At 38.4% G+C, this 26,715-nt stretch overlaps 2 protein-coding genes across 7 annotated transcripts in view; both read left to right on the forward strand.

The window, feature by feature from the left end:
• Nucleotides 1–11,521, forward strand: part of srgap3 (SLIT-ROBO Rho GTPase activating protein 3) — a 59,210-nt gene extending 47,689 nt beyond the window's left edge. For both annotated transcript variants that reach the window (XM_020642099.3, XM_020642100.3), the window contains exons 14-22: nt 244–321; nt 419–553; nt 934–1,039; nt 2,124–2,351; nt 2,503–2,576; nt 4,566–4,746; nt 6,636–6,785; nt 6,866–7,181; nt 8,252–11,521. In XM_020642099.3, the coding sequence (XP_020497755.1) occupies nt 244–321; nt 419–553; nt 934–1,039; nt 2,124–2,351; nt 2,503–2,576; nt 4,566–4,746; nt 6,636–6,785; nt 6,866–7,181; nt 8,252–8,698 (1,715 nt within the window). In that variant the 3' untranslated portion in view covers nt 8,699–11,521. The remainder of the gene's footprint in view (nt 1–243; nt 322–418; nt 554–933; nt 1,040–2,123; nt 2,352–2,502; nt 2,577–4,565; nt 4,747–6,635; nt 6,786–6,865; nt 7,182–8,251) is intronic.
• An 11,724-nt stretch (nt 11,522–23,245) lies between these two features.
• rad18 (RAD18 E3 ubiquitin protein ligase) overlaps nt 23,246–26,715 on the forward strand; it is a 28,608-nt gene continuing 25,138 nt past the window's right edge. For 2 of the 5 annotated variants that reach the window (XM_029278945.2, XM_029278946.2), the window contains exons 1-5: nt 23,248–23,414; nt 24,048–24,126; nt 24,588–24,649; nt 24,783–24,853; nt 25,988–26,062. In XM_029278945.2, coding sequence (XP_029134778.2) covers nt 23,364–23,414; nt 24,048–24,126; nt 24,588–24,649; nt 24,783–24,853; nt 25,988–26,062 — 338 coding nt within the window. In that variant the 5' untranslated portion in view covers nt 23,248–23,363. Of the gene's footprint in view, nt 23,415–24,047; nt 24,127–24,587; nt 24,650–24,782; nt 24,854–25,987; nt 26,063–26,715 lie in introns of all 5 variants that reach the window. The other 3 variants (XM_065954517.1, XM_029278947.2, XM_020642091.3) reach the window with 3 other exon arrangements.

The following is a 26,715-nucleotide window of genomic DNA, read 5'->3' on the forward strand; positions in this document are numbered from 1 at the left end:
TGGGATTTGGACCTAATGAAACTCCAGAAAACTGATTAGGATCCCCTTAACTGAAACCACATGCTGCAGCCTCACTGAGGGGCCCTCTCGTGGAAAATACATCTCCTTTTATGACTAGATTACATTTCCTGCTCTGTGTTATTTGTTCTCAGTGGGCTTTCGTGAAACTGGCACTGGACTTTGGAGATAATGGTAGCTAGTGTATCTCCTCATATCAAAATTCTGGCTTGGTGTTTCTTGCAGGCCTGCAGCAGCAGGGCATATTTCGCGTGCCGGGATCACAGGTGGAAGTCAATGATATTAAAAACTCATTTGAGAGAGGTAAGTCAAACAGGGCTGGCTTTATATTTTCCTTCTTTAGTTCATAAATACTTTGACAGAATAGACTTTTATTAACTCATAAAATGTCACTAATCAGGTGAAGATCCCCTGATCGATGACCAGAACGAGCATGATATCAACTCAGTAGCCGGGGTGCTCAAGCTGTACTTTAGAGGACTGGAGAACCCCATCTTCCCAAAAGAGCGCTTCCTGGACTTCATCTCCACCATCAGTAAGTCATGCACAACATTCAAGACAAAACACACCTTACAGTTGAGGAGGAAAGCAGCTCTCCTGGAGAAGAGAAAGGCATGTAGAGCGGCACATGGAAGCAATCTGAACATCAGATATTTAGCAGAAAGCCAGGAGAGTGAGGGCCACATGAGTGAGTTCACTACACAATCCTATCCCTGCTGTTTCTACTGTAACAGTTTGATCACTCAATGTGCCTCAGGGCTTTGCTGAAAGGCAGGCTGGGGTATCTATTAAAGTGTCTGGGTTTTATTATTTTGTGCTCATATAGTAGGCTGTTTAATAGCTTCAAATCTATATTTGTCTCTTGTTTGCTTAGGTATAACTCACTGTTTCTAAACAGTGTCCTTTGTGTTTCAGAGCTGGAGTCTGGAGCTGAGAGAGCGCATCACATCCATCAGATTGTTGTGACTCTTCCTCGCACCATCATCATCGTCATGAGATACCTCTTTGCTTTCCTCAATCAGTGAGTTTGGACTGATTCTCGTAATGTTCAAGGCATACTTTCCTGTGTTGTCCGGAGGAGCACATAGAGATGACTTTATGCTTTGTACCGACGTCAGTGATGAAATAAGACCTGAAATTTGACTTTTAGTCCATTTGGGGAAAAAAGCATGTTGCACAAACCCAGAATAGCTGCTGTCAGGTGAAATGAAACAATTCTTTAATGAAAAAAATAAACCTGCTATTTATTGCTACATCTGTGTGTAGTGTTTTAGAAGTTATTTATGGCCCGGGAAACTTGTCGTGCTGAGGTAGTATACCTGTCCTCTTATTACAGACTTTATTAATGCTCCTTTTCCTGGGTTTGCCTGCAGAACAAAGAGTATGATTTCTGTTTTTTTCTAGACCCCCTTTATTGCTGGAGCTGTTCCAGCTGTGGATTTAATGCTCAGCCTCAGCTTGCTGATAATGTTCAGGCACTGATTATTGCTTCCTCTTGAGGAGGAGGTTCTGGCATGTGTGGACTAAGTCGATTTATTGAAGGGGATGACTGATCAGAGTGCTTTTAAGGCAAATGTCTTACTAAGCTGTGCAATGAAGCCTGTAATACTGTCGGTCAAAACTGAAATCAAGTGAGGCAAGGCTCTGAAAGAGACATTTCTGCTACATAGTCTTTTCTCAGCCATTATTTGATCCCTATTTCATATATAATACAGCTACAATCAATGTTTTTCTATTAGTATGTACCCAATATGGCTACCTGGACTTCAACAGAGACAAAAATAATGATCAGTGCAGAGATAATTACTACCTGGCTCTGTGGTTCCCCTCAAATGGGATTCTTTTTTGCACCTATATATTTGCTTTGGTCTTTTTTGCTCTTCTGGTTTTAATTTTTGCCACATTATAACGTCTTTTATTTTCCATCAAAAATGTCTGAAAACCTGAGGTTATATAATCTGTGATGTGAAAATGTAAACAATGAGGGAAGTCCAAGCACAAAAATACCAAAAAGATACTTTCACACAAAGCAATAATTGAATTGAAAAAACAGTAGCTGTCTGACTTTTAGATAACAAACAATCATCCCGTGTCCCTTCTCTCAGTCTCTCTCAGTACAGTGACGAGAACATGATGGATTCTTACAATTTGGCGATCTGCTTTGGTCCGACCCTGATGCCTATCCCAGACGGACAGGACCCTGTGACCTGCCAGGCTCATGTTAATGAGGTCATCAAGACCATCATCAGCCACAATGAGCTCATCTTTCCGAGCCAACGTGAGCTGGATGGCCCGGTGTACGAGAAGTGCATGACTGGAGGGGAGGAGTACTGGTGAGTGATGGGATCAAGCAGGTGGTGAACTTGTGAGCTTAGAAACAGAAAGGTTTACAGTTTAATCAACTTTTTACATGTTTGAACTTGCTTAACATTCACTTAACAAGTTTTGCTCATGCTCCATGTCTGTCACTGTTTGCTCCCACAGTGACAGCCCCCACAGTGAACCAGGAACTATTGACGAGGTCGACAACGGAACTGAACCACACACTAGTGATGAAGGTCAGCAAATTACATCAGTACATTTTCATTTCTTTGTTTTTTAAGGGGATTTGTTATTACCCAGGTATGTTAGCCATACTAGGGGCCTTACCTTCTGTATCTCACACTGTGTTCAGCTTCTTGGCCTTTTCACAAAAAAAACTGCAAAATTGTAAGCATACACATTTGTCTCTGGCGCTGATATAAAGCTAATAAGCTCACTATAGCACACTTGCACACTCAATTATCAGATTGGACATACAACTTTTAGCATGCTGCCTTTAGCTTTTAGCTTAATAATCATAATAATAATAACAATACTATTCAATGTATTTTGAAAACACAACGTTACAAAGTGCTCTACACATATAAAAGAGGAAGGAACAACAATGAGATAAAGATACAAACATGTGACCAGCCTCGCTGCTCTGTTTAGGACTAACTGAAGATGGGTAAAGAGGACTGCGTGTGATACCAGAGAAGAGATATTCTGTGTTGTGTGTAGATAGCATGAGATGAAAAAAGCAACACTGAACAATTTTGGTAATGTGAGCGTCGAGGTTAAGATTTTGGTCAAAGAAAACACCAAGGTTTATGGAAGAGGACTTGATGTTACTGGCCAGGGGACCATTACACATTATCAATAATGACTTAATATAGACTCATTAATAATGACTTCATATAGACTCATTGAGCCACAGTGAGGTTAATCTGGTCGCTTCAAACAGCCATCATTTCTAAATGAATACATTTCAATATTTGTATCCAGGTGAACTGTTGGTTCTGACAGGTGTTAAATGTTGTCAAAATCAGAGTTAGGGATAAAAAAAAAAAGATGGTATTGCAGTATACATAAAGACTATAAAAATAAGAAATATACAAATGTTTTTTATGAAGTGTTTTGACTGAGAGCTGAGCGAAGCGTGTGCGGCTGCAAAAGCTTATGAGATGTTTGTGGCTGAAGGCTAGTTGAGTAAACAGTGTTGGCATGCTGCACTGCCTCTTTGATCTCTGTGTGTGTGTGTGTGTGTGTGTGTGTGTGTGTGTGTGTGTGTGTGTGTGTGTGTGTGTGTGTGTGTGTGTGTGTGTGTGTGTGTGTGTGTGTGTGTGTGTGTGTGTGTGTGTGTGTGTGTGTGTGTGTGTGTGTGTGTGTGTGTGTGTGTGTGTGTGTCTTCCTCCTCCTCCCCTGCTCGCCCTTTGTTCACTGTTAGTCAGCAATCCTCCTGGGACTTTCTCCTTTGTGCAGTATTTCCCCAATTCTCCCCTGAGCTTTAAATGCACAACTGGGCCGGGTTCAAGAGCCAAAACACGAGTACAGCATGATAGAATAATGTGTTTAATGTGTAAGAAGGTATGGTCTCTGTGAGGTCAGACTGGGGGAACACTATCTTTGAGCGTCATCTCTGCTGTTAACTGCACAGACTGTAATGACTGCTCACCCTCTCTTTCTGTTCTGGCTCGTTCTTGGAAAAGATAACAAAGACTGATCGACTGTTGACAGACAGTCAGACAGACACTCCAGACAGACGGTGTATACTGAGGGAATAGTTGGCTCTGGTGTTGAACTGTGGTTTGGTTCAATTTGTGTCTTCTGGCAGCAGATTAGTTCTCATGAGAACAAAAAAACAAGTTGTTGTCAAGTTAAGTCCACAGCAATCATGCTATGATGATGGTGCCTTCTCTATTTTCATTTCTTTATGATTGAAAGCATTTATGAAAAAAATGACCTTTCATCAACGTTCACTGGAACCTTAATTGTCCCTCTGATTAATCTTTGCCTTACAGCAGACTGTGACTAACCCCTGCTGGTTGATAAGGTCAAATACACTGAAGACAACACAAGGTCATTGTTGCCTGAAGTTTGTTAATAAGATAAGAATGACTAATTAATGATATTAATAACATCAAGGAGAGAAGGAGTGTGTGCCTTCAAAGATCATTTCCATTTTCATGTCTTTTTAGTTGTTAATTAAGGTATTTGCTCATATTTTTTTCTATTTCTGTTTTCAGAGGTGGAACAGATCGAGGCCATCGCCAAGTTTGACTACGTTGGACGCACTCCCAGAGAGCTTTCCTTTAAGAAGGGGGCGTCTCTGCTACTGTACCACAGAGCATCTGAAGACTGGTGGGAGGGACGCCACAACGGTGTGGACGGCCTGATCCCCCACCAGTACATCGTAGTGCAGGACCTGTGAGTACCAGTAGAGTGGTGCTGCTGTTGATAGTGGGAGAGTCATCCTGTCATTCACCTTGACTCAGGTCAAGGTCACTCTGACCTCATGTCCATCCCTTTCTCTAGAGTAACATATATCCAAGAGGCCTTAAGGAACACTTTAATGGTCACAGGTCAATGATTAAATATCAAGGCCACTTGGAACTTTCAAAACACATTTTGGTCATAATTGAAGAAATTGAAATGTCAGGTAGTTTAAGATGACATAGTGCTGACTTCTCAAATGTCCACATTAGACAAAGGTAGTAAAATAGTAAGATCTCTTGTGTTATCTTCCTCTTGTCCTGTGCAATTTACATTTATTTAATCTGTCGTTTTGTCTTCAGGGTAATATATTCTATCAAATATATCCCCCTCCAACTAAACCTGCAGTTATAGTGCTTATGTGGGAAACACTGACGGATGTAAACTGTGACTTGAATTGTTGGCAGAGGCATGTAGAAGGTAGTTCTAGTCATATTGTCTCTTGTGCATGAAATGATTATTAGTGAAGTTGACTCCATGACAACAGTTTGTTAGATAAAGCCAGTGGTTCAATCTGTGAATGCTGAGGTCCCTGCGCACAGACAGAGTGCTGTTAGACCTGGAGCAGGAGGAGACCAAAAGGTCCCAGAATGCATCAAAAATGCAGAGAGTCACACTGGAGCATTTACAAGAAAGTGTCCCTTGCTCTCTCTCTGAGTGACAGGTTGACTGTTTTCAGAGAAGTCATACTATGTGCTGCACTAATTCATATTTAATGAATTCATTTGAATCCTCTGCACTATTAATAATTATTAGTAATACTCCATATTACCAGCAGCTCATACTGGTTTTAGAACATTTCATACTTCAACAATCAACAAACCTCACACTGAAAGTTCACACAGACATGTCCTATGACCGCTTTAAAGTTTATAGTAATCAGAGCAGATATCAATGTTCCCTCATGGCACGTTGAAGCTGTTTGTAGTCTCTGTTAACCAGCTGATGATGTTCAGTCTGCAGGGCAGATAAAACTCTTCTCTGGAAAACTGAGTTACATTAGAAGAGATGATCGATTTAAGTTTCTGTTTCATGTCTCTCCACCTCTGCGTGTAATGACAAACTCCTCGCTATGACGTCTCTCTCTCCCTTTCAGAGCTTGTTCTGTAGAATAATCACCTGAAACTCCAAAATCTAGGATAACTTCTAATTCTGCTGCTCAGTCTGATGATCTGATGATGATCAGATGTCTTTGATTCCTTTGATCATGTAGAAAACCTCTTAGAAACACTTCAATGTGTGCCAAACCATAGAAAAGCTCCGACCTGCTGTGAGCTGGAGGCCTATCACTCTGCAGGAACTATGATAGTTTTAACTGTGCCTGATTTTGGGGGTGCTGCAGCACCCTCAGCACCCTCGTCTCAGCACAAACAGCAACAATTTCATCATCACACTCGTCACTCTACTAATGAATTATCAACACTACACAACAGCAGAGAGTAACATTTATTTGGTCAATAGAGCCCACAAAACAATTATTGATCCATCATAGACAGTAACACATTGACTGAGCCCTACATGACCTGACTCTCTCTCACTCTTTAAAGTATGTATAGATTTTAAAATGCATACAAGAAGGAAAACAGGAGAACATTAAATATTTAACATTAACATTTAACATTAACATTAAATATAACACAAGAGATTGTGATGGTTACAAAGGAGGGGCGGGATCCAATCAAATAAGAGCCGGTCTTGATCTGGGAGTTGCCAGATCTTGTTCTGAATAAAGCTTCTCTGGGAGCACCTCTTTAACTCCTGTAGGTATGCATGGTCGTCCTTGTTATGTTTTCCTCTCAAGGCTAGTTTCTCTTTTATTTCAGGGATGATGCGTTCTCAGATAACCTCAGTCAGAAGGCAGACAGTGAAGCGAGCAGTGGACCGTTGCTGGATGATAAGGGTTCATTCAAGAATGATGCCCTGTCACCATGTGAACCATCATCCGACTACAACTTTGGAGCAGTCATGGGGAGGTAAATACAACAACTTCTTGGTTTTTGAGCTCTGTTATGTGTGACTCACAATTTGTTACCAATCTGTTCTGTCCCCACAGGGTGAGATTACGGTCCGATGGAGCTGCAATCCCACGCCACCGGAGCGGCACAGACACGCACAGCCCCACCAGAGGGGTCGACACCCCGCCTCGGGCTGCTGCATGTCCCAGCAGCCCCCACAAGGTGTCCGTCAGCAAAGGTCGTATGGAGAGCCCAGAAAAGAGACGCCTGAACACTTTTGGAAGCGCAGGAAGTATCAACTACCTGGACAGGAAGGCGTATCCTGAGGGCCACCCTCTTAAGCCAGTACCCGGGGCCACGCGTCACAGCAGCCTCGGGGACCACAAATCACTGGAGGCTGAAGCTCTGGCTGAGGTAAAGGTCGGAAAAATGAACGGGAGCCAAAACAGTACACGAGTGATACAATATTTATTTTTTTATATCGGTTTTTCAATTTTGTGGTCTCTGAGCCAGACTTAATATGAAGTGTCAGGGAATTATAGGATATAAATGGATTGGAAAGTTTTGTCAGAATAAAGCCAGGCCCCCTGATGTAACTGTCAGTCTGGGAGCAGCGGCTGGGATGTGAAGAGAATGTCAGTGCTGGACTGCAGCTGAGTGATAGAAACACTCCACAAGGACACAGAGGGGAATGGAGCTGAGGAACAAGCTGAGGAGCAGAGGATGTAAACTGTTTTCATCAGCTGCTCCAATTCGACACAAACACAATCCAAACATACTGTAAAATGTTGGGAATTTACTAAAACTTTACGAGAGTTTATATTTTAGTTGCTACCTGTGTGCAGCCATCGCATTATAGTACTTTTTAGGACAATACCAGTTATGCATACTTAAACCAATTTAACACAAATGACTTTACTTTAGGACTAAACTAACTTGTTTACAAACCGTTACTACGGTTTACATACTGTATAGAAGTATGTACTAGTATTTTACAGCTCTTAAGGAACACATTGTTTTGTATCCATTTCTTAAGGAAATGATTCAAAAGTGTTTTAACATACCATAATAATACAGGATTTACAAAAAAATATTTGGGACTACAATGTTGATATATATATATATATACACACACACACACACACACACACACACACACACACACACACACACACACAGCCGGGTCACTTTGACATACATATATATATATATATATATATATATATATATAAAAAACCCTAACCCTAAAGGAAAATTAATGTCTGTAACAAGGAAATGTGTTGTCTGGCTAAGAGTTATTTTTGACTGAGTATTTATTTTTTTATTTAACTTAATTCTGCTGAGGTAAACCTCGAACAATTTCAAGACTTAAATGAAGGTTTGAAATAATATTACGTTAGTTTGAGTAGTTTCAAAGAGTTATGAAACGGTCAGCCTGTTCTTCATGATTGTTGTGAACTGACTCTCTCGTCTCTCACCTCCAGGACATCGAGAAGACCATGACCACAGCTCTGCATGAGCTGCGTGAGCTGGAGCGGCAGAACACGGTCAAACAGGCTCCTGATGTAGTACTGGACACTTTGGAGCCCATGAAGAACCCTGTCAGCTCGGAGCCTGGCAGCCCTCTGCACACCATCATGATCCGAGACCCAGATGCAGCCATGCGCCGCAGTAGCAGCTCCACCTCTGAGATGATGACCACTTTCAAACCCGCTCTCTCTGCTCGGCTGGCCGGGACTCAGCTCCGCCCTCCAACCATGAGGCCTGTGCGCCCCCCTCCCACCCAGCATCGCACCAGCAGCTCCAGCTCTTCTGGGGTTGGCAGCCCTGCTGTGACTCCCACTGAGAAGATGTTTCCAGGTAACAGCACATCGGCTGGTTCCAACATGAACTCGTCCGGTGATGCTGGTGATAAGTCTGGTACCATGTAGCGAAGGTGGAATCTGAAAGGTGGAAAGGTTGTTTAACTTTCCACATGAGGGGAAAGCTTATGAAAAAGGTGCTGATGTGAAAAAAGCAGGGAGTGATATGTTCCTCTCTGTTTTCTGCCTGACTTAATTCATCTATACAGAAAGCTCCTGGAGCTTTACCATGGTGACCAATCAGCAGAAGAAGCTGTAGAGGTGTGATAGCGTGAAGCTCTTTGAAACTTGATTTGACTAAAAGTGTCCAAGAACACAAATGTGTTTTCTTCAGTTTTACCTCAGTTACACACACATAACAGTGAATGCAAGTGAAGCAATACTTGTGTGAAAACTGGTTTCCACTCAGCAAACACTGTCCAGAAGTGTCACTCGATGTGTTTGAAACAATTATCTGAAGAGACGGGTGGAAACATTCAGGAAAAAAAACGATGTCTGTTAGCCATGTAGGTAACAGGCATTACATCTGTACATATACAATCTTACTAAAGTACCCATGCTTTCTGTTTGTACTATGATACAATGGATGTTTATCAAAGTAACAACTAAGTAACTTTATATCCTTCTGCATGCAGGGTTTGGAGGTCATAAGGAAAATATGTAAAACTTGCATCATGGAGAAATATGGACTCAAGTCGCAGAAGTCCAGATTTTTGACAGTATTATATTTCTAAAATTTGAGATGTGGAAGGCCATTGGTACCCTAGATATTATACCTAAATCTATCGCAAAAGAAAGAAAAACAGCATGGTCTCTGAAAACTTAGACATCACTAATAACAATTTGACAAAAGAAGGAGCCGGTAGACGGTGAGAGACCTGTCTCCATGTCTTTTTCTATGTCCTGTAAGAAAAACATGCAGAATAACTAATGTAGGAAACCCTGTGGTTAACATGTATATAATATATAGCTAGTACGTTTTTTTAAGTGTTCAATTTGTAAAGTACAAAAAAGGGAAAGCTGTGGAAGTAATTTGCTAAGATCATACACCTACCTTTTTACAATCTTCATTGAACTGCAAACACGTTCTGTGGGCTGTGTAGGAAAGAGTTGAAACTACATGTTGTATGATGTGTTTAGATTGCATTTGGTAAATGTACTGTAGAAATCAAACCACTGATAAACAGGCAGAGTAGATGCATCAAATGGTAACACTTCACAGTTCCTGTAATACAGTAAAATGTGACGCTGAACCCAGAGGAGTGTGGCGCTGTGACATTCTGTTCTCACATCTCTTACCTACCTTTCTGCCTTTTTCTTCTTCATGTTGATAGATTCAGTTGAGAACATTCAGGTGTTTTATTAACTGCATCTCTCTAGTCATTCAGACAGCTCTGGTCCAGAGACCTTGTCACCCCCCTCCCAAAGAGCCTGCTCTTTTCTGCATGTTTCACACTGTAAAGTCCGCCTTATCCTCTGGGGCAGTTATTGGCTGTATGCGGTGCCTTGCCTTGGTATAAAACGCACAAATTATCTCAATTATGGATGTTTTTTTTCCTTAAGAAATGGACCTTAACATTTACAGGGATTGGTGAAATGATGAACTCTGCTGTTTGCTGCAGTTGCTCAACTGCTTTTGGAATTGAAACGTAACTATTAGCATGTAAACCAGACTCCCAACTCACTTATTCAGTGCATTCTGCAGAAATACATGCTTTAACCTGAAAACATTTTCTCGTTGTTAATATATTGTTGGTTACTGACATATCTGTCTAGATGGGAAGGAAGGATTCTAAAGAACAGAGCGTTCCTGCAAGCAGAAAAGCAGGAGAACAAAAAACAGCATGTAATGTCAAACAGTGTGCTTACACCCTCTGCTGGTTCATGCTGGTATTGCCTGTTGATACCATCATCTCATATGGGCATTACGAGTATGATCTGCAGCTTCCTTTTACAATCACTTAGTTTTTTCATTTTATTTGTTTTGGTTACAGTTTTGCACCTGTTGAAATCTATGAAGATAATATTCTAATAAACATTTGTCTATTAAAAGATGGAGAAAGCACAGGGTGAATTTATCATGTTTAATTAACTAGGCTGTTTTTTATTTATACACTTGTGTAAGTGGCGCAGAAATTTCAGTGCCTTTTGTGCACAACATCAATTTTTATTGGACTTTTATATTTACTTTTTTTTACTGTAATATGTTGTCTATTAGTTGTCATGTTTATTATGGACTGATGTTGCTTTTTTTACTTTTACTTCCTACTGCTACTTGTAAAGAAAACCACCATAAGGGAAACATTGTGTAAAGATTTGACTTCTGAGGATTACAGAAGAATCATCATGAAAGACTCGTCTCTGTTCAGGTGAACTCTATAAAATAAAAGTTATGAAAACTACTGTATACAGGATTTACTGATGAGTTCAGTAGAATCATCTCAGAATATTTCCTTTCATCGTTTTGTTCTCTGTGTGAACTGCCTGTGCTGTGGTTGAGCCGTAACTCTTGTCAAATCAAAGTGATTGCAGAACTGATGAAAACAGTGGGACAGACATGGAGGACCCTCTTCTTGTAGAGGTTACAAAGCACTTGGTGTTCTCTCTCCTTTTCCCTACATGAGAATGTAACATGGATGTTTTCTCTCCAGGAATGTATGCTGAAATGGGTAACACTGTTGGACATTAAGTTCATATTGAAAAGGGACATTACGATAGGAGAGGAGACAGCTGTCACACTGCTTACCTTCTCTTTAGTTTTTCGTCTAGTGATGCTGTTTGTTGATGAGTGTGTCTGGATGTTTGAAACCTTGTGCTGTAATGTACACCATACCACTGACTGGATGTTGAAAACCCCTGCATCCAAATAAAACCATTATTGCTCTGTGATAAGGCTGTTGTGGCTGTCTTGTTTTTTTTTATAGGGCTTTAAAGGGAACAATCAATCACATAGAAATCATGTATCATGAAGATAACAGCAGGTCAATTAAGTGTTTTCCTTTTTCACTTTGTCAAATCCACTGAACACCCGGTGTCAAATCAATCAAATTAGCAATAGCCTTAAACTTCCAAAAAAAAGATAAAATCACATGTTTGATTTTCAACACGAGGTCCACAGTTTATGAAGTTTAGAGAGAAATGCCCATACAGTGGATAATATTCAGTTTAACCAGCAAACAATCACACACAACTGGTAGTAGCTACGTTGCGATAACTACTCAATTATATTGGACGGAGGAAGTTTATGACATCATCCTTTTCAAATGGAGACCAGTTAGAAAACTACAGTGAAAAACAAATGAAGAAACCTTTCCTGTTTAATCATCAAAACAATTCTCACTATGCTAACAGCTACAACAGCTAACATATACATTTGGATACTTTCTAGATTAAAGGAACATAGGAAGTGGCAAAAAGCTAACATTTCTGTTTGAAGTTAAACATGACAATAGTAAGTAACTAAAGTTCTGAAAGTTCTTGCTTTGTGTTGTCAAATGGTATCAAAGGGGATATCCCTCCAGATTTAAACCACCCTTAGTCTTTTTTTTATTAGATTTTTATCGGAAATCTATTTTCAGGTTGATCCCCAACTTCATTTACAAAACGGAAACCACACAGCAGCATGGCATTTTAACATGTTGTAAGAGTAAAACAGCTTTTCACATGAGAATGGATGAAGCTGAAAATTAAAGGATTTAAGGGTTTGTAAAAAACAAAACAATGGGTAAAAGGCAAATTCCAACTGACTGCTACATGCCATCATTTTATATACAGACACTTCAAGCAAGAAGTGTCTCTCGCTGGTTCTCCCTCCTCCCTCTACCTGCTGCACACCTGAGGGAGAAGGAGGGGTGTTGAGTGGAGCCATGTAGAAGAGCTCTCTGGCACACACACATACTCTGGGCAGCAGACCGAGAGGATCTTTTTGTGCTTCTTTTCCCCCTATTTGTTCTTCACCCCAGGCATGTCCAGATCGCTTAGTTTAGTTCAGTTTTTCTAAGGTAGTTTTTAGGGGGGGGGGGGGGGGGGGGTAACAGTGCCTGCTAATAAACAGTGCCTGCTAATAATCATCAGTACCAGACACTAAAAAGTATATTACAGTGGGTTAAGTTTTGAAAGAGGTTAAAATAAAAAAGGCTCAGTTATCATTGTTGAATAATAATATAGGTACAATAAGTCATATCTAATATTGCATCTGGGAGAAGAATTGTAGTTTATTGTAAAAAACATAAACATGAAATCCAAGCAGCAGTAAGTACAGAGTGATCTCTCTCTGATAGCCTATTTAAAATCAAGAGGATGAAATAAATGACAAACATGCAACGGACCAGAGCCTGTGCTTTAGTGTGTGTCCACACGGTGGAGAAACTGCAGCAGTGACAGTTTTGAATGAACAAGTTGTTTCCATGTAGAGCGTGTAGTCAGCACTGTGTTGATGACTCTAAGGATTAGAAAACAACGTGTTTGGAACACAGTGAACAGCATTTTGCATAAACTAGATGATTACATTTCTCTTTGAAATTGGCTTTCTGGTCCAGTGGTCAGAGAGTGTTAAACCATCATCTCACACTGACAGCATACCAAAAAATGCAATTTGTTCCACCTGGGAGATCGCTGTACAACAAGAACTTGTCAAACAAGCAGCTGGGTTCGTGTTTTTCATTAGTCCTGAGAGTAAACTATACAAGAGCAGATGTGTTGGAAGTGTACTTTTAATGAATTTCCTGCTTAGGCTCTCAGATGTGACAATTTAAAGTCACTGTTGTAAATAATCCAGGATCCATAGAAGAAGCAGGGGTTTCAGGGAATAATAATAAATTGAATATAGCCCTTACCAACAAGGGGAGGACACTAGAAGGATGGAATTACGCAAAGAATTATGTATCAAGGGTGGAAGACATATTAAATTTCCCTAATTACACATTGACCTTGATGTGTCTTTTTATAGAGTGAGATAATTATCCATCGTCTATTTGCACAATAACCACATAATTATTATGTTATGTGATCCCTTTTGTTTGCAGATTATGTAACATGATTCAAGTTTTATAAGTGAGTTTGTTCTCTTTTAACCCCACAAACAGCGAGGGTCACGGTGCTGTCCATTCTGACCCCGAGGCTCTACAGGATCCAGGTAACAAAACCCATGTGCTCGTTTGCTTTAAGCCAGAAAGGTATTACTTTGGAGTAAAGATGCAAATCATCATAATATGATTTATTATTATTATTATTTATTTATTATAAGGTATTATCAAGATTACTTGTAAAAACAAATTAGACCCAAAAAAGGGTAAATCTACACTTCCTCTGTTGGACATTATCTGATGCCTCTGTAGAATGATATGTTCCTCATCAGTGCAGACATGATGCCACAGCTGCTTTAGAAAAAATAATTTGCGTAAGTCCTCTCCAGTGGCCTGATTCCGTTTATCTTCCATTATAATGAATGTGCAAATGAGAGCGATCGCCTCAACAACACATCATCCTTTTTTGTAAGCAAAAAACAAATGATCATAACTTCCTTGTTTAACCTTCACCCTGTGTGCCTTCAGCCTCGCTACATCAACATAGTGAATGTGGATCTGTTACTCTCTTCAGCTCTGACCCCTGGAGGAACAGTGATGAGCTGTAAATCACTCTTTCATTTATAATCCAAAATAAACAATCGAAACAAGCAAGAGTCATGTAACTGTGTGGACTCAGAAAATAGCATGGCAGAGTTATTAGAGGAGAATGTGAAGGTTATATACTTTACCTGAAGCTGTATCACATTGACAGACAGGATGTATAATGACACATGAATACTTATTGAACTATTTTAATGCATATGCATTTCAATAAGTTGTCATCTGTTAACCTAAGAGAATGTAATTTATGCAATTTAAAAAGGACTTTAAATGTAAATAATTTTCACTGTACATTTCCTGATGGTGTTTCTGCAAAGCAGCCCAGGCTTAACAAGAAGACTGGGAAGATTGCAGCCATGGAACAAAAGCCAGTAGATGACCTTTAAAGCAGTCTGTACACAGGAGAGTCCCGCCAATCCAAAAATAAAACACATCCACTCTTCACTGCGTTAGTTTGAACCCTACAGTAAGAAAATGGCAAAGAAAACCACAGAGGACTTCTGTTATTTCAAATGTCAATAACCTGGTTAACAAGACACAATAACTTGGTGAATATATTTTTATTTGTTTAGTTCCAATTCCTTACAAATTGTATGTGAAGACACTTAAAATAAAGAGCAGGTGTAGAGCGTACTCTTTGTTTAAGAGAGAATACGCTGCACACTATGGGTATGCATCTACTGCGTGTTGTAACACATGGAGATCTTTGTTCTGTTTATGTTCTATAATGTCCTGTTTTAACCTTGTGGAAAGGGTTTTCTTGCTAAAAAGAAAAAGAAGGTAAGTCACCTGCTCGGTTGAATGATTAAGTTTATTATATTCCAAGTCCACCTCTTTTCTGTTTGATTTTCTTCTTAGTTGACCAAAAGACAAAAACAAAAAAGTGAATTTTTATTGCTGCATGACAGATATTGAAAATGTAGTGATGTCTCTGATGTCTCCTTATGCTTGAAAATAAAACATAGGGACTCAGGTTTCCCTCCTATACAATAATGTTGTCCCTATCTGGATCTGATGATGGAATTTGCCTCATTGTCCCCTGCATCCTCATTTGGCTTTCTAACACTTTTCAGGACTGTTCTGCAGAGTCTATGGTTCTATGATGTCAACCTGTGCTTCATATCCAGATTCACCACTAGGATTGAACACCAACCACTAAGGGAGCATGCATTGGTGCCTTGCTAAAGGATACTCTGGTATAATAAATATTTTTCGAAGCAGCACTATCCAGCTGAGAGCGAGCCTGGAATAGTCAACATGTTTATGGCAGGAAAGAGACTAGGGACTTTACTTTTAGAGGATGAGAACGTGAAGCCATTTCATTTTTCATATTTTGCCTGGATCAATGTGTCAGGCAGACGTCAGAGGGCTGCTGAAATCCCAGTAATACTTAATACTTTATGCCATGGGGTGATCAATAATTTCACTTGATGCAACTTTATGAAAAATTCTGACCTCTCAGAAATGGGAACATCTTATCAGAGTCTTTGTATTACAGAAACAAGTCTCATCCTGACTTGTCTAAAGCAGCATGAATGGACATGTAATGGAACGCTCAGCAGATATTAAAGGTTACAGAACATGGCTCTGAATTCTGGGACATTTCTAGCTTTGCATGTATCTTTGATGTGCCGCTGTGAGGAGACGGTCTTCATACAGAGCATGCGTCATAAATTATATAAACAATAAATTAGGCCAAAAGATGCAGAGCAAGAGGGACACACACACACACACACACACACGCATGTACTGTTGATGGGTTGACAGTAAATCTCTGAGGTTTTATTGATGCTTGTTTATATTCAGGATGTTAAGAGTGGCATACTGAATGTAGCTTGTTGTCATGACTACTAAACATCTTTTTTATTATTCATACATGTTAATACAAATGTTCCTGGAATGCAGATTACTAAAATGATCTCATCCCACTTATTCACCAGATGAGTCAATACATGCCAAAGGTTTAAAGGTCATATTTGATAGACATTTATATTATTATACATTTATACTCATCAGTCAGAATGGTTGGAATTTGGTGGTAAGGATTTCTTTCGATAAATGAGCCTTCAGATTAAATAACTTACCTGATGATTCGGTTGCCTGTCATATTACCATACTGCTGATAACCAGGAATTCATTTAAGAACATTTTTACTTTGTGAAAATACACAGAGGACATGGATTAGTAGATAAGGACATCACCTGCTTCATACACTGAATACAATTACATCAAAATCTAGGTAGTCAATTTCTGTAACCTGTAAAACACATAAATATAGAATCTGATAAGAATTCCAGTTCACCTGCAGATTGCATTTCATGTTGATGTTGCTCACACATGATGAGTATGAGTAGTAGTTGAATAATGACATTGTTAAGTAGGAGGTACAGAATTTAAAGTCTACATTCACCATTTATTTATTTATTAATAATTTAATTTATATTATTTGTAAAGAGACCATGTGTGCTATTAAACATAAATGTTGACACTTGTTGTACCAGAGTAATCGGCATTGGTTCAAGATGCATAGAAATCCAGCCAAGAAACTTCAGTCACTGGATCAAGGTTTATTTTCTATCGATTCAAGGATTTGCATCTTAACAAAGAGAGAAAAACAAAACTCACATTGGGAGTCACAAATCTAAAAGATCTAAAGGACAAATAAACAGTATTAGATCTGAAAAACTAGTCAAGTTAGAAATACTCTATTAAAGAAATAGATTTACATTAATAGAGACAGAAAAACTCTGCATGTATAGGTGAAGGAGCTTTCTTTAAATCAAAGTTATCAGGTATCTTAAGTCAGGCTAACGGGCGTTGCCAAGAGTGCAAACAACAACCAATCAATGATGAGGAAAGGAGATGTGAGGAACTGAACAAACAAACAGAAATTTGTTAGGTTTGGAAGGAAATAGTAAAAGGTAGACAATTTCACATCATGCGAAAAGAACAGGATTACATTACTAGAACCGCCCTACACTGGACACCTGAAGGCAAACGAAAGAGAGGACGACCCAAAGAAACCTGGCGTCGAACAGTGGAGAAAGAACTGAAAGCCATGAAGCAGACCTGGAGTTCTATCCAAAAGCTCGCCCAAAACAGACAGGAGTGGAGATCCTTTGTTGCTGTAGGCATAAAGGGCAGTAATTAAGTAAGTAAGTAAGACAATGAGAAATCAGAAGGCTTTTGAATTCGAGACAGAAAACAACCCTTCTGCTATTAAAATAGAAATGTTTGAAAAACATTAAAACAGTTCAGACTTGAATGCATGAACACACAAGAATGGAACAGCCAAGTACTTTAATCTTCATATTTATGTGCTTCACTGGACTTTGTCATTTCTTTCCATTGCATCAGTAGATCAGAAAGTTAACAGGGTTATTGCTGCCTGCCTCCTCCTAAATTCAACTGAAGCCCAAAACTTTTAAAGTGCAGTAGCACATATCATATGAGATACAGATGAATCCAGAATGAACAAAGTGTCGTTATGTGACACCTTTAAAGACGAGACTTAAATCCTCTGTGTGACACCAGGTACAACCTGCTACATCTGTTTGCTCTCATTTTACACTGCTCAATCCATTGTTAACATCCCAGACATGTCCGGCCCTGAGCACTATGGGTAACCAACACTGCATGAGTCACTTGCTAAGGGCCTCATTAGATAGAGATATGTGGAGAATCGATAGCAGTGTTACACTGATAACACAGAGTACAGTCCTCTGACACTGTGTTTGTCAGGGTGCAGATAATTCAGACAGTGTATGTAAAAATATAAGTCTCCGATTCCTCTGCCTCTTGACTTAATGTTAAGCTCAAACTACATGCCCAAGCTTTATGTTGACATCACTATTTTGCATTAGCAAGAGACTGTTGGGGGAAACATAAAGCTGCCTGGATTAAGTTTCACATGAACGGCCATATATCCCTGAGCAGCACAAAGTTAATGAATATACTACTGCGATCCATGGTGTGTTTGTTAGAACTTGCTTTCGGCAAACATTAAAGTGAAAGAGGCAATACAGATTTTCTCACTCTCTGTAGAAGCATACTCTCATTATTCAAACCACATTTCAATAGAAGCAACAGGCCACCACAAGCAGCATAAAATCATGGACCTGAAACCTCTCAGAGTTTCCCTCATATGTTTCTCATGTGAGATGATTCTTTTTTAATGGACATGAAAGGACTTATAATGCCACACTTGACTGAAGAAAAGCCGAAACAAGATTTCCCACAGATGTCTCCCTCATGTCACTTGTAGTCCTTCAGAACTGGTGTGTGATTCTGCATAACGTCAAAGTCAAAGTCAGTTGAATAAAGTTTTTCAGCCTAAAATGAAACACATACCCTGATCTCGACACAAAAACTCATCTAAAATGATGAAGAAGTCAATCTTTGTTGCTATGAAAAGCCTTAAAATAACAAAAAAAAGACTTCTTGTTTTCTGAAAGAAGCAAGATTTCCTATTTGTAAAGTTTGATAATGTATGCAGGCATATTGTTGTCCTCTTGTAATTAGAAAAACAAATCAATACCAATGTATAAAGTCACAAGGTTTTAATTCTAACAACATGCTTGTCTCATTATAACAAGATGTTTTCACATTATTTTGAGATATTTTAGACATTATGAAGTCATTCAAACTTATTTATGAACAATAACAGTATGATAGTACAACATAATTTTTACATGATTTACTAACATAATTAACTAGCTATATTTTTGTTTTTATGTCGTTACGATGTGAAGATCTGGGGAACAGATAGGATCAATAATGGAAATGTACATGTTTTCTTTCCCTCTCTGTTCTCATGTGACGATAGTATCAGCCCACAGATACATTCAAAATGTTAACCAGTCATTTGGGATAAGGGGGAAGGTTCATCCTTGAATAAATATTTGCTTAAATCATTATAATGTTTTGTCCAGGTGATGAAGGCATCAGTTATAAAAAAAGAATAGTTTAGGGTAACACAATATCAGAGATTATTTAATGTACGACCCCGCACTGAAAAGAACATTAAAACATTCCATTCTGACATGGAGCCTGTGTTAAACACCTGGTAATGGATTTCATCTGTAACATAAGTCCTGAAATATGGAGTCTTGCAGGAATTCAGAACATCATGTCTACATGCTGGTTTAAGCACATAATTACAGATTAAACATCACCAGTTTCCAAAGCCATCAGAAAGTCTTTGCAGGGTGTGAGAAAAGGACTGTTTTTGGTTCATGTCCATCTGAAATCCTCAGATGCTAAGCACACTTTTATTCTAAAGGATTCCTCTGTGCACTGTTTGCGTCAGACTGTCACGTGTTTCTGCTTTAGTTTTCATTGATGATTGGTTCGTATTTTGCAGGCTCAGTGTGGGCATTTCAGTGCAGGTCAGAATTCAAAGCCTACCTATTGCCTTTCATGATTTAATAAGAAGGAATAAAGAAAGCAGTGGAATGTAAACCACACAAACTCCCATGGCTAAAGAAATTATCTCAGTTTGAAGACTTCAATCAGGAAAAGGGCAAAGCAGAGCTGCACATTATTATCTTAGGATGAATTAATTCAATTTATCAGGCTGAGGACAATGAACTAATATAGGAAACACCTGATTGGCCTTGACATTTACACTCCATTGATTCCTGAAACATTTAGACTTTCAATCTGCAATCTATAAGGTGTGAGCACAAAAGAACAGGGATAAAAAGAGGATAACAGAGAGCAGCTAATGACAGGACGGATGTGTCATTATCTGTGACACATCCTGTGATGAATGAAACAAAAAAGTGTATTTTTTTGGGCCTATGTGTGTGTGTGAGAAGCTTGTCTCTCACAGTGTTAATCTGAATTTACCCTCAATGATTAATGGTGTGTATACAATTGCAACATTGAATTTAAAAATTGATTAAAAGAGCCCACTCTTCTGATGCCAGGAAAACTTGTAACCATATTGTTTGGTAGTGTGATGGAGAACATTTGGAAAGAGTCATTAATGTTTGGCAACACTTGGCCAAAAGCTCTAAAGTCTGGATACTCCAAACCACCAGAAAAAATACTGCAACACTGCTTAGCATACTAATCCCTCTACATAACTTTCTCTGGATTTTCATGTGGTTAAATGATCACATTGCAGCACACGTGTGAAATAATAAAATCAAGGTGAAGTTGTTTTGCCATGTTTCAGAGACCACAAGGACACTCTTGTTGTTCATATTTGTGCTCATAAAGAAGCAGCTTCTTTATAAAAGTACTTCTCTTTAAATAAGTTTTTCTATACGCATTCCATCAAGGGTATAAAACTGAGAGAATTAAAAAAACATGTCAAGAAAACAGAGATCTAGAGTTACACACAGATGGTGAACAGCTACTGCCGTGATATTTTTTAAACTTTAAAGAGGTGTTCAGAAAGGAACCCCTGCCTCAAACATACAGTTTGCTTTAAGTATTGAATCCCTATATCTGAATTGATTAGAGAAAACAATTACATTGAAGGAAAAGTACACGGCAGGGGGATGATGCACAAAATAGCATTGTTTGCAGATGACATTCTTTTGTTTATAAGAAATTCATTGACATCCAAACCTGCTCTCATGCAATTAGAATCTTAATGAGATGTATCAGGGTCGAAAAAAAAAAAAAGATAAAATCTGAGCAATGATGATCACAAGGGGAACAGCTGCCCGTGGTTAGACAGAGAAGTGAAATTCATGTGGCCAAAAGGTGGCTTTAAATATTTGGGGGTGATTTTGACCAACACCTCCTCACAACTATTCACAGCCAATCACGTTAAACTAATTTCTCAGGCCAAGAAAGATTTGGAGAGGTGGGAGATACTTCCCCTTTCCCCTTAACTTCAGACCCAGTATGGTGTAGCATTGAATGATCTGTTCAGGTATTTTCAGATCTGACATTATTTGACGACACACAAAGATCACAGCAAAATCAAGGCAATATTAACCAATCTGGAACTGTACTGGATGAAGATGGTTGAGGATAAATTACACCCAAGGAAGGTAATATATTGTCTATATAGCAGGATTCGCATAGATTCAACAGATAATACATTGAATGTTAATGGTAACTGGAAGCTAACACCTTAATAGAGGATGATATGGAAAGTACGACCACAGGACTGTGACTCCAGATGGACATTTATCTTGAAAGATGGTCACCTCTTATATTGTACCTTGCAAAGTGAACTAATTGTAAACATTACAACTACTTAATTTAAGGTACATTTCTTTGTACTCCATGCACCTATTTTACTATACAGTATTATTTATGTATATAAGTGTGAGGCTTGAAGTCAAGCAACTTGTTTTAATAAAGGTTCCCAAAAAAGTCAAATCATGGAATGAAAGGTCCTAAACATTAAGGAGTGACTAATAAGAAAAGTGATTGAAAAACATTTTGTAAAGGTAATAGATGTGAGAGCTTCCTTTTTTTCCTTTATATGTTCACTACGTGTGGGTTGCTTTAGAAGCTGTATAAGAATTTCCAGTTCAAGGAAAAGACGTCATGACATTTTAAAAAATCCATTAAATGTGAAAGGATTGTTTAGCTGAACACTGTGCGATAATTGACGTAAAAGAAACAGCATTCAAAGCCACATCACACTGAAGGTATGATGATTCTCCTTGACAGTTAGCCTGGACCTGGTTACAGGCTAAACTTTCATATTTACAGTTGTTGCACAGGATCAATTCTCACTTCATCAAATGTTGAGTAAGGCTGATGAAGTGGAAGCATGACCAGTCAGTCAGTTTTTAAGGAATATTAATTTTTCTCATGATGCATTATGGTTGGGTCTTTGTAAATAATATAACGAAGAGTAAGGTTGTTAACCAGCTGAAATAATATAACAAGGTTTCTGACCCCATCTTTTGTAATGTGTCTTTTAATATTTAGTTTAGTGTGCTATACAAATATAGATTGATGATTAATACTTTCAGGTTCACTGGTTGGTTTCATGGTTAACAGTGTGTACATTTTGACAAGCAGATTTGACTAATAAGAAAAAAACATCTGTAAAATTATTTATGTCCCTTAGGTTCATTTTTTTATTGTATGAACCTGAAATTTGTATGGCTTTTGGGTCCTTCAGCTTAATTTCATATAGTTAGGCTCATCTCTGCGGTTTCTCCTGCTATGTATAGAGTCCTTCAAAATGACCTGCACTGATTCATAAATGTTTAACATAGAGTGGTATTCAATATAAATAAAGTATTTAATCCATAAGATTAAACACAGCAATAGAAACATTTAGCAAAGCATGTTTATTCTGCATGGCTGAGTTAACCCTTGCTATAACATGTAATGAAATGTTAAAATCGTAAAAAAAAGAAAAAAAAAAGGAGAAATGACATATCTAATTATGTGGCATCCTGTAAACAAACAGCCATTTGAGAAAACAAATGGAAATGAGGATAGACTATTTTAGACTAAGTGTTATATCATTATGCTGTTGTACCTACTGTACCAAGACTTGTTCAATAAATAAGCTACTTTACTTTGTTCATCAATTACAATAAAAAATACCATCAATCCAAGAGAAACCAGTCAGAAAGTCATCAGGCAAGTCTGCAGATTTAGAAGTGTTAGAATTGCAATTATGCCAATGCAAATAGACACATTTCCTATCCATTGTTGTGGTTTGTTCGATAGAATATAACTGGAAAAAAAATCTCCAATTGGGATAATAATGTAGCAAAGAATAAGATATGTCTGAGCTTTACTGAATTTTTTGCAGGACTTTTTTTTACAGCCTCTTTTTTTTACGCACAGCTTCATGTTGTTTTACTTCCTCCAGGAGACCAACACACGTTTTTTCTATGGTCAAATTTTTACATCCATGGTTCTGAACTTTGTCAAAACATTATAAAAAAAAAAAAAATGTTCGTAATTTTTGAGTATTTAAAATGTCTGATGTTATTAAAAACGAATGACAACTTTTCTCACTTTCTTTCGGAAATCCAAATACTTACCGGAAGTCGTCAAATGACACAACGCGCGAGACGTCCTGCGTCCCTTCGAGCGGGACTTTGATTGCTACCAGCCGCCCTAACTATAAGATTTGTTATTGTCTCCAATAGTAAATTTTGTTCACTGACATGGCCTTTCAGGTTGAAGCGGATTTCCCCCCTGGCCTGTCATCTTTAAATGTAAGTGATGAATTTAGTCTCAAATGGTCCTGAGCTAACACGGCTATTAGCTCTTAGCTAAAGAAAACATAAACAATAGCTTTCCCACATTACTCAACGAGTCAAAGTCATTTCAACAGAGCCAAATATCAACAACAACAATCAACTTAAGTTTAAAATATGAAACATGACGTCACTTTGAACCCTGTGGTCATTTCATGGTTAACGTAAAGGAAACGTTAACGTCATGACTGCTACACTGCCAAAACAAACATTTACCTGGATAACGGGTTTGTAAGGAAATGCTGAGTGTTACTCTGTCCATTACAATATTTACTATGAAAATAAACACAAGGAGCATGTGTAGGTTGTCTTGTTGTTACACTTTTGTTTATTGAAAGTGACGCAATCAAGCTCGGAAATTCTATAATTTACAATATCCATACTCTGTTGGTTATAGATACACTTAAGGAAGTCTCTTTTCATGCTAAATTAATTGAAATTAAAGTATGAATTACTAATGCAACTATCTCAGCATTGTTTATGATAGCTTAGATTCACCAAAAAAGTCTGTGTTGCTAACTCTCCTGTTTATTCTTATTTTGAACATAAGTATCAATGAGTCACTCTGACTGAGATTTCTCTCTTGTGCAGAATGTTGACACCCTGCTCAGGTGTCCCATTTGCTTCGACTTCCTCAACATAACAATGATGACTAAATGTTCTCACAACTGTAAGTAACAAACAAGCAGAAAAACTTTAACTATAGCTGAGGTGTTTTTTGCTGTTGCTGTTATTGAATGTATAGCAATGTTTTGAGTATGTACAACATACTACTTTGAGTGGGTTGTACAAAGAGCAAAATGAAGCAGCAGAGAGTCTTAAGAAAACAACTACTTTTGCAGTTAGGCAGTTAATTAAACATCTGAATAATACTTGATTTCTTTTGAAAATAGTGGAGTTTTTTGCAGTAAGTGTGTAATCCAGCCACTCCAGAAACAAATGAAGCATTTGTAGTGTCTGGTTCCTCCCTTTCTCTCTGACAATAACAGAGTGAGTTCCTTGCTTAAGTTAGATCAGTTTATTTAGGTGGATGGATCTTAGCTTACATCTTATTGTTTTAATAGACTCTGCATCTTTTTTCTCCTCCTAAGTTTTGCTTTGTTAAAGTATTGTTTGCAATTTATTCCACAGTTTGCTCCTTGTGTATCCGAAAATTTCTCTCCTATAAGCTGCAGTGTCCTCTTTGCAATACAGTAAGTATGAATCTGCATAGTCATCAGAGTCACAGCTCAAATTAAGAATTCAGGATTGCAGGTTGTTATCTGTAATACACTGTGTTAGCCGGGTAAAGATTTCCCTCTTGTATAATTTTTCCTTTTCTTTTAGGCAGCAACAGAACAAGATCTAAGGAACAACCGTTTGTTGGATGACTTGGTCGTAAACTTTCGAGCTGCAAGGTAACCTTACAACACATTAGAACTGTCTTATGTCCATCAGGGCTAACTTTATAAATGGACCTGTGTGCAGACTGCATCAGCATTAGCTGTTTTTAAAATCAGAACTACAATTGTAACAGGGGTGAAGTAATTCAAAGTGTGGACTTTGTAGGGATGTAACAACATCAGAATCTCACAATACAATAATATTGCGATATTAATTGTTACTAAATATAAAGAGAGATGGCCATTTATTAAACAATGATTGGACATTGAGACAGGGTATGAGATGGGTCAAATGACCTGAAGTCCCTTTTTGTAAAATGGAATAATAGGTTAGGCAAACGCTTCCTTTAGAATCTTTGGCTTGGCTGTACTTTTTTTAGCATCTTTTCAGGGATGACTATTTGCCAAGTGGTGACTCGTATTCCTTGACGTGTAGGTTACCGCAGTCTGGCAGTGTCTTCATACTGTTTTTTGTTTGTCTGGCACCTTTTCTGCTTTTTCATTTCTCGACACAAGAAAACCGAAATGCTTCCACCCGTCAGATTTAAAATCGTTTTTCTGTAGCCTACTCCCTCGCAAATAAAGTTGGTGTCCACCATTTCCCGTGTCACTGTTCTATATCTGAGGCAGCGAGGAGAGCGCAAAAAATGATGGGGGCTTCATTAGACGATTGTTTCCCTAGTTCCCAATTCCCTCCACTCTGCTCCTCTGCAGCAGAAACAAAACTACATTTTATGCCCATAAGACCCATCGTTTCATACCGTCACAAACCACGGCGGTGTCAAGACACTTTTGAACTCTGGATATCGTGAAGTTGACAATACTGTTACATCCCTAGCACTTCAACACTCATCCATTTTAAATGTAGGGTTTTTTTTTCAGTACAAGCTGTGGTCATCTGATAGTGCTTCATTAAAACATTTGACAGCATGAAGAGACACAGATGGTGGAAGTTAAGAAACTGCTACCTTACTTTATCATCATAGAACAATGAAATCCACGAACTTGAACGGTCCTTTTTGTAACCACAAAAAAGTTTTTACATTTGATTATTTTTTCCTTCGAGAGAGACCACAATAATTGAAAATAACAGATCAGGACATAAGACTTTTCCCAATATCCATGTAAACCTTTTTACTCTGAACACAGGTGCACCTTCTGTACATCTGTACACATCAAGACTCGAGGAACTGAGGAGAAAAAGGTTTACCATGGGGATTTCAGGTAGAATTACTTGTTATTGTGCAGATTACAATATGTCCACAAGGGAACCTGTTTCACTTAACTACAATTTACCAGCATTAGAAAAATGCTTATAATTGCCTTCCAGTAATCTACTTGTGATTTTACGGATTTTCTGTAAATCAAATGGGGATTTTGTTTTCATAAGCTGGGGTCGCACAGGGCACGTTTCTCTGTGTTGTATTGCTTTTTTTTTTTTTTCATTAGATTAGTATGTAGGCAGAGGGAGCAGTATCCAGGCTGAGCTGGTCTAAAAGACATTTCTTGGTTCTTTAAATTGGATTTTTTTCTGCAGTGACATTCATTGCAGTGTAGGAAAACATTTTCCTTAATGTTTTGTTATTGGTGGCACTGGCCGCACGGGTACAGCTTATAGCTGTTTACTTGTGCTCATTGATTTTCTTTGACAGGCTGCTTCATGTGCAGCTGTTTTCTGCAGTGTCATACTGTTTTTGTTTAGTGAAATAAACTACAATTTACAATCTTGGGGCTCAGCTGGGCACTCTATGGCCTCCTGGTTTAAGGTCATAATTTCTTTCTCATCATATGATCCTCACTTTGTATCAGTCTTTTTCCTGTGAAAAAGTGATAATATGAAAGGACAACAGAGGACACATCTCCTCGGGGTCATGCTG

Source organism: Labrus bergylta, chromosome 5 (assembly GCF_963930695.1).
Source record: "Labrus bergylta chromosome 5, fLabBer1.1, whole genome shotgun sequence".
Classification (NCBI taxonomy): domain Eukaryota; kingdom Metazoa; phylum Chordata; class Actinopteri; order Labriformes; family Labridae; genus Labrus; species Labrus bergylta.